Source organism: Pelodiscus sinensis, chromosome 6, assembly GCF_052426305.1.
Source record: "Pelodiscus sinensis isolate ZL-2025 chromosome 6, ASM5242630v1, whole genome shotgun sequence".
NCBI classification, from domain to species: Eukaryota; Metazoa; Chordata; order Testudines; family Trionychidae; genus Pelodiscus; species Pelodiscus sinensis.
The window spans coordinates 9,954,404-9,962,807 of record NC_143057.1 but is presented as its reverse complement, the minus strand read 5'-3'; the positions used below and the strand labels follow the sequence as shown (position 1 = coordinate 9,962,807).

General features: G+C 48.4%; 1 protein-coding gene across 1 annotated transcript in view; it reads left to right on the top strand.

Annotated features, from left to right (window-relative positions):
• KIAA1958 (KIAA1958 ortholog) overlaps nucleotides 1–8,404 on the top strand; it is a 129,257-nt gene that overhangs the window by 114,011 nt on the left and 6,842 nt on the right. Inside the window, exon 3 of the mRNA XM_089779168.1 lies at nucleotides 7,525–7,697. Coding sequence (XP_089635294.1) covers nucleotides 7,525–7,697 — 173 coding nt within the window. The remainder of the gene's footprint in view (nucleotides 1–7,524; nucleotides 7,698–8,404) is intronic.

The window sequence follows — 8,404 nt, the reverse complement described above, 5'->3', positions numbered from 1 at the left end:
GCCATTGCCCCAGGACCCAGCGATTCAAAGTGGCCCCGAACTCCAGACTCTGCTGCTGCTATTGCAGCATTGACGGCAGCCGGAGAGCTGCACCGGCCGCTCGGAGAGCTGGGGGGAGGGGTGCATCATGCTCTGGGTGGCACTGAGGGCTGGCAGGCCTGGCTCTGCCTCTTCTACCCATGGCCCCCTCCTTTCAGTGTGCGGAGCCGCCCCTCCCCCACTTTGCTCAGGGGCACACGGTGGCTGTCAGCCCCGCTGCTAGAGGAATCCATTTACACCTCCCAGGAACCATGTTACGCATTCTTGAGCTAGGAGCCTATCCGCCAATGAGTTGTCTGTTAAACTGTCTCCATGCTCCTTTTCCTAGCTCTCTCTCTCAGCTCACAGGCCGCAGCGCAGTGATGTGCACGTAAGCCTTTAGCAAGTGCCCATTGGAGCTCTGCTCCGCTCGCTGAGCTGTTCGGGGGAGCAGTGTTCTAAGTGCACAAGGCCTGAGGTCATGGCTTCCCCAGGCCTGGGGATGTTTTGTCCTTATTCCCTCCTCCCTTGCACGCTTGCCGAAAGCCAGCCACGCACTAGCCTGAGGTTCTGCAGTCTAATCCCACTCCTGATTTAGTGCCTGCTGCTCTCTAAGCGTACGTCTCCACTGCACGCTTATTTGGAATAAGCTCTACCGCAAGAAATGCTCCGACATAGCTTATTTCGAAATAGCACATCTATACTACAGGGAAGCCTCAAAATTAGTCTGAGGCAGACTTCCCTAATGTGGATGTGCTACCTCGAGTTAGAGCCCCAGGAGGCACTGAGGAGTAATTACTTTGAATGTCCCTGTGACGGGGCAGTCCAGCCCCTCACTGACTAAGGGGGAAGCAAATGGGCCTGCTGGGAAGCGAAGGCCCCTCCCCCGCAGCAGTGCTGGGCATGCTCCAACTGCGGGCCAGGTATAAAGGCCGGGGAGACAGCTTGGTTGGGGCTGGCCTCCGGGGACGGAGGAACTCCTGCCCAACCTCCGAAGCCCCAGCTGGACCCCGCCGCAGAAGCAAGAGCTGCCGGACCAGCTGTCGGAGTGAGAGCCGCCGGGCCTGCCGCCCCCACCGCTACAGTCCCCAGGCCGAGCTCGACCTCAACATCGACCACGGTGGGCAGCCCGCCTAACCGCTGCTGACGCCCCCGTCGATGCCGCCTCAGACATCGGGCCTGCCAACGTCATTGCCACCACCAGCCCAGCACCTATAGGAGGGGTCTCCGTCGGCCAGGGGGCTGGGGTAGGAAGCAACCCAGGGCGAGGACCAGGAAAGGACCTGGCGGGCTTGGCGCATTTCGGGGAGAACTCCCTGCCGAGCCAGTGGTGGGATCCACCCACCACTGATAGGGCCCTGGGTTGGGGCCCGGTGGAGAGGCCTCAGGGCTGGAGTGTGTAAAGGCTTGACCTCAGGGCCGAACTGTGCGGGGTTGGGCACCCCGCCACAGGTCCTGAGGAGACGCTATTTCGAAATAGCAGCAGTGGAGTGTCCATACTACTGCTATTCTGAAATAGCTATTTGGGAATAGGCAGTATTCTTCGTGGAATGAGATTTACAGAAGTCAGAATAAGCCGTCTGTTAGTTCGAAATTATTTTGAAATAACAGAATTGCTGTGAAGACACTCGCGTTGTTCTTTCGGAATAATGACCGTTATACCAAAATAACGCTGCTGTGTAGACACACCCTAAATGAGCTCTCCAGGCCTGCAGCTGCTTTGCCCGAGAGAAATGTAGTGCTTTGCTTTCCAAGTTAAAACAAGTCGCCTCATGATTTCAGCGAGAGTGGAGTCAGGCCACAGCTGACTGCTTTTGGAAATCAATAGTTGTAAGCCTCACCATTAGCCTAAGGGTGCCTGTTGAACTCATTGGGAGTTTTACCATTGACTTGTATAGGAGCAGTTTCAAACCCTTGCTCGGTGACTTTGAAAATAAATGGATTCATATCAGTGGAATCTCTCAAGGTCTATATTATGACAGGCCCACCGCCCTGTTACATCATAGTCACACAGAAACTAAACAGCAGGTAGATTGGTTTCCTCCTGCCAGATCCAAGATAACTGGACACTTTTAAATATGAGATTAAAACCAGACTTCAATATCTGAAGATGTTTGTGGTTTCCCTAGCTAAAATATCTGTCTGTGATTTAAATTAGTGACTTTGCTTTTGCTTCAAAATTACCAGTGACCATGGTAGGTAGGAAGATGTCAGTTTGGAGGTTTGAGCGCTAAACATGTGATAAATATCTTTATTTTATGTGTTTGGGAAGCTGCCCAAGTCTGTTCTCCAAGAAAACTCTGTGCTGGCTTTGTTCAGGTAGTGCTGCCCTGGATATTAGCTTCAGATTACAGCATCAGCTACTGCTATTGCTCTGTACACTGAGCTCCCTTCTACATCATTCATGCCTGCTGATCAGTGACAGGCTCGCAGTATATTGCTGGCCTCTTTTTGGAGGAAAAAGACATTTTTAGGGTATAGGGATAATGCAGAGACTTTAACATCACATTTTGAGCCTATCGACTTTGATGGTGTCTCAGTAGCCCACCTTGCAAATTTCTATATACTTGCTCACTTTAAATTTAGGAGATCTAACCCCGACCCCAAAGCTAGTACAGAGAGCAAAGAGCTATTGGACCCATAGGGAAACATAAAGCTCGGGTACGTGGTCTCTACATACTACATCACTTGTAGGACAGATTTGGAGCATGCACATCTTTGTGACAGGGAGGAAATAACACCACTAGCTTTTATTATCATAATGGAAGAAGGCAGGTGAGCAGATTTTGCACTTGGTAATTTTTTGCTGTGTTTTTTGCAACAAGCTTTAAAAGACATTGATGTTGCAGGCGAGTCTTAGAATCAAACAAAAACACAGAAGGGAACATTTTCAAATGAGCCCCAATCTCTAGCCTGCACCACTGCAACTCATGCTCCACCATGCTTCTGAAAATAAAACTTAAGACAAGCATCTCAGCAACTAGCAAATGTAACCCCGAAAGTCTAAATTAGAGCTGACATCCACCAAATGAGCGTGCTGCGATTGTCGGTGACTCCTACCCATGCATGAAGCTGTGTTTCATGTGCACTACAATGTGTTCATGCAGCATTTTCAACCGTTAGAGCCTGACTCAGCTGCTGACTGATAAATAGGCATGATGTAGTCTTGCAAGGGCATAAATACCCTGAAGTTAATGGGATTTGGGGATGATTAAAGCGAGGCAGATTTGGCACATACTACACAGACAAAAAATGCAAATGACTTACTGTCTTCTGGCAGCCTGCAGAATCTTCTGATGTAGGCCCGATTCTAAAAAGCACTTAAGCACATGCTTACTTGTAATGACTTCATTGGGATTTGAGCATGTGCTTAAAGTGAAAAACATGCTTACGTGTCTCGGGGCTCAATCCAAAAACCATGGACGTCAGTGGAGATCTTTCCATTGATGTTAGTGGGCTTTGGATTGGCTCTTGATGAAAGGGAATGGGAATACTCATGGGCTTATAAGGAAGGGCGCACTTAAGTGCAGGGGCAGATATAGGGCAGGGCGAGCGGGGCAGCCGCCCCGGGCCCTGCACTTCAAGAAGCCCCGTGCATGCGCCGTGGCAAAGGGGAACCCCGTGAAATTGTGCTGCCCTGGGCCCCACAAAATGGTCATCTGCCCCTGCTTAAGTGTGTTGTTGAATTAGTCCTACTCCTTCACAATGCTGCATAGCTGTGTTAGAGAGTGCTGATTGCTAGAAGTAGTGGGTAAAAGGTTTCCTCTTGGAACACAAGAGATTAGAATGCAAATAGATTTACAATAAACATTACTTGTTCCCCAGACAATTGCATATTTTGTGGCTCCTCTTCCCTTACTTATCTGATACACAACCTAGTTGGCCACCTGCCAGCCTCCTTGCCATCTTATTATTTCAGTTTTGTTTAGTTAAAAATCATGCCCCCCCTCTCCCTTCCCCTCTGTCTGGGCTACCCACGGTGACCATGGTAACTATCAATTTGTGAATCAGCTAGTTTGATCCTCAAGCTTTAGCAATAACTTAAGCAGCATTGTGTGGTATCTTCAGTCAAAAGTAAAAGGCAGGGGAGTTGTGTGCAGAAAAAAAAGAGCAATGAGGATTTATTTTAGACTAATAACATCTTACAAATATCTTGGGAGTTTCAGCTGAAGTATCCCAAAACAGCAGTCTTTTGGTTCTGAGTTAGTCAACCCCCATTATGCGAGGTGCTGGACAGAGGCGCTCACGTTCTGCCCAATACAAATCATTTATACTAATAAAATATTAGAGACCAGCCTGAAGCAAACCTCTGTGTCTTGAATTCACTGGTGCTCTGGAAAAGTTTAGGATCCAGTACACAACCACCTGGCAGAGTGCATCCTGTCCCTCAGAGGCCTGGGCCTTCTGCTGGGACTCCAGGAAACTGCTCCTGTGATGCTGTGTGTCAAAAATTTAGTCCACAATTTTCAAATCTGGGTACCTAAAGTGAGGCTTCTAGGTAGATATTTTTAAGCCCGAAGGTTGCTAAGAGCACCTGTCCCACTAATTTAGGTGAAATGGGTGCTCCTAAATCCCTTGGGCACTTTTGCTACTGTTTCCCCTAAATCCCATATTTAGGCTCATAACCACAAGTGGCCTGGTTTTCAAAAGCTGTTGCTGCTCTCAGTGATGGTCCTTGGGCCAACGAGCCATGTGACAAAATCATAGAAATGGAAGGCTGGAAGACACCTCCAGGGGTCATCAGATCTAGCTGGAGGATGTCTTCGGAGAAGCCACTATGGGAAAGCAGAGGGGCAGGTGGCTTGTACAGAAGTTTGGCCCAAAGTAGATATTGTTGATTAGGGATGTTCAACAATTGGAAACAAAGGGACATGCGAACCCTATGCCTTCTGAATTGTTTGCCATGAGCATTTTTGCTAAGAGTGAATCCTATGCTGCCTGAAAATTGCCTTTCTGATCAAAGGAAGAAAAGTCCATTGTCTTCAGAAGTCCTTTATATGTTATTTAATACTTGTAGTATCTAGCAACAGGGGAGTATCCCTTTAAATAGTTTGCAAGCCCCTGTGGGGTGCTTACCATGCTCTCTGTTCTAGAAGTGGCGAGAAATCAAGCCGAATAGCAACCTGTGTCTGTCGTGAGGCCTCGCACGCTGTGGTTAGTCAGTAAACACGATGTGTTCCCCAGTAGTTCTGTCGTATGTTCTGCAAGAGCAAAAGTCATAGCGATCGTCTCACCCCTAGGCCCCTCCCAGCCCTCACTGATTATGTACCTCCATGGGGTCTGCGGTTGGTTTGTCAGGTGTTTGGCATCTTTCTCGGGGCACAGCGGCATTGCAACGAAAGCCCTGCAATGAGTCTCAGCGCCCAGCTGGTCAATGGGACACGCGAGCTCACCACGGCAGTGTCCATGTTTGGGCTCAGGCTGATGTGAAACCCCGCGAGGGGAGTGGGTCTCAGAGCTTGGGCTGCGGCCCGTGAGCCTGAGTCGGCTGACCCAGGCATGGAGACTGGTGGGCACGGATCGTCTATTGCAGTGCAGATTACTCCGCATGGCTGCAGACAATGCCTCGTTTGCAGTGCCTATGGGCTTGGCTCACCATTGAGTCGGATGGGAGTGCCGTTTGACAAGCACCAAGTGCTTTTGTAAGTCCCATGCCAGGTGCATGGAAAGTGTTACAAGGCCTAGTCTTGGTCCCAGCAGTATCCCAGCCAGATGCCGAGCTGGGGGTGGGGAGGACAGCACTGTTACCTACCTGCATAAAGCATACCGGGACCCCTAATGGCACACCATTCCCAGGAGCGGCGGCACAGGGCAGTTGTCAGCCCTGGGAAATCATGCTGGGGAAGCATCCAGCATCCCTATAAGGCCAGGCTCTTTCCTGGCTTATGGAAAGGTGAGGAGAGGTCTCAGAGGGGTAGCCATATTAGTCTGTCAGCTTTTTAAAAAAACAAATAAGTGTGGCACCTTAGAGGCTAACAAAAATATATGTATAGTACCACGAGCTTTCGTGGGCACAACCCCCGTCTTCAGATGAGATGGGGGAGAAAATGCATGGGGCGTAGTGGCAGCGGAGATGAGGCCCTCAGGCTGTCCCCTGAGAACTGGAGGGGAAAGCCCCTTAATGACACCTCCTCCCCACCATATAACAATCTCATGATTATTTCAAGAGGCTCGGACCCTCCTCTTCCTCTTGTTCCCATCAGAACCCTAGAGCTGTGGTAATTTCTGCTCCTTCTGTGTCTGGTGTGTTGATGGGGGCTGGGCCCTGGGGGAGGGGTCTAGAGCTGCTTCTGAGGGGAGCCCCTTTCCACCTCTTAGAGACTGGCTCCACTCTCCTTCATCTGCCATCCCAGAACTACTGGGGCAGTCCTACCAAGCAGGCGGCTGGGTGTAGAGGGAGCATATGCAGCCTGTTGAGGCTTATGAGGCCTGGGCTGCCACATAACAGGCTTCAGGCCTATAAAAAACAAGCTTAAAGATAGTGGATGGAATAAAATTATAGTGGTACCATAAAAACATATTACTCTTTTGTAATAGATAGTAAGAGCCTGAAAGTCCACAATAGGGTCTGTCATCAACCCACTCCATCCAGCACCCTCCTGGGATACTGAGGAGAATTTGAGAAACGAGCACCCTGGGCCGGATTAAGATCTTTGTAATCCCTGGGCACTCTCCTAATTGTAGGCCTTTAAATTAGGTTATATATAAATAGATAAGGAAGAAATGCACTATCACCTATACGCCTAATATTTAATTGTATTTTATACCTGTAGATTGCTTTGTTGACTAAAGATAGCAAATTATTAAGTTTGATTTAGCAGTTTTCTTATTTTCAAGTCAATTGTGAATTTTTTTGAGGTCCTAAATTTTTTATAGGCCCTAAACTTAATCCGGCCCTGCGAGCACCGAGTATCTTCACTTGAATCCTGGGCTCCCATCAGCTCAGACCATCTCTGTTGACTACACTACGTCTCTGGACCTGATCCCAAAGAGAGTAGAAAGCCCTGTGGTGGGAGAATTCCAACAGAGTAGCATTTCACGCCCACTTTGCAGCGTATACCCAACCACCCCTGGGTCAGGCAGTGGAGAATCAGGACCAATATGCAAGGGAGTATTTTGTTTTAATCGCTGAGATAGCTCATTAAGGCAAACTCTGGATGTTTCTTCCTACTGTTTTTTCTGCTCAATGCACCAATCCTCTTCCCATTCCTCCACCCCAAGTCAAAGGCCTTGTATTGCTCTGTCTGTTTAATTTACTTTATTCAGCAAGACGTTTTTAACTCTGGGGCAACATCAAAATGACCCCGTATTGATCCCATACTGGAAATACTATTCTAGAGTTCCAATAAAAGTGTGTTAATAGTTTCATAGGGCTTTGCCGTTTCAGTGACTTCATTTCTCATTATTTCTACTTGGGCCCACGTAAACACTTCCAAGTTGCTGTAAGCCCAACTAATTAAAGAGTCTAACAAGGTTTCATTGTTTTGATTTTTGTTTGTTTTCTAGCATACTCGACCAAACTCAACAAATTTCCTGTCTTCAATTTTGATGACGACCTGAAGTATCTGTGTATCAGCGCGGTGAGCCCGAACACTACGAAAGCTACTCTCTATGCTCTAAACGTGTGGAGATACTGGTGTATGACAAAAGGACTTAAAGACTACATGGACATCACTAAGGTAAACATGGTGAAATCATTAATGACCAGTCCTCTGGTCAAGTCAGACTGGTGCACGAATGGGAGAGACAAAGATGAGAATTGAAACCTTCATGATCTCAGTATTAGGGGGCCAGCCCAGTCCCCAGAATAAGCCTGTCTAATCAGACTTCTCTAATTTACACCTTGTTGCCTCCAGCCCCTTGGAGCTGTTCCAGCAGCCTGGGATGGCCTAGGTACAGGGGACTTCTGGCCACACCCTATTTTGCCTGGCCACACCCCTTGTGCTTGCAGCCCCAAGATGGCAGGATATTCATGTCCTTGTTCAAAGAATATACAGGCAACCCCCCACTTGTGACGCGATTAGTTCCCGGGAAAGCGTTGCAAGTCGGGGGCATCGTAACTCAAACCCTCATTGACAATAGGCACCGTGCACCGTCGTAAATACGGGCCAAGGATGTAAGTCGGGAATTTTCGACCCTTCCGCACTTTAAAAAATAGTTGTCAGTGCGGGGAGTTGCAGCTTGGGCGGTCGCAACTCGGGGGTTTCTTGAATATATATACATTTTATATATATATATTTTAATCTAAGGGGCTTTATTTCTCTCTTCGAGTCAGGCAATAAGGTTCCAGCCGTGCAAGCACTTAAGCATGTGCTTGACTTTAAGTCCGTAGTTCTACTTAGATGTTTCAAGGTAAGCATGTGCTCTGCTAGAATGGGCTCGAAGA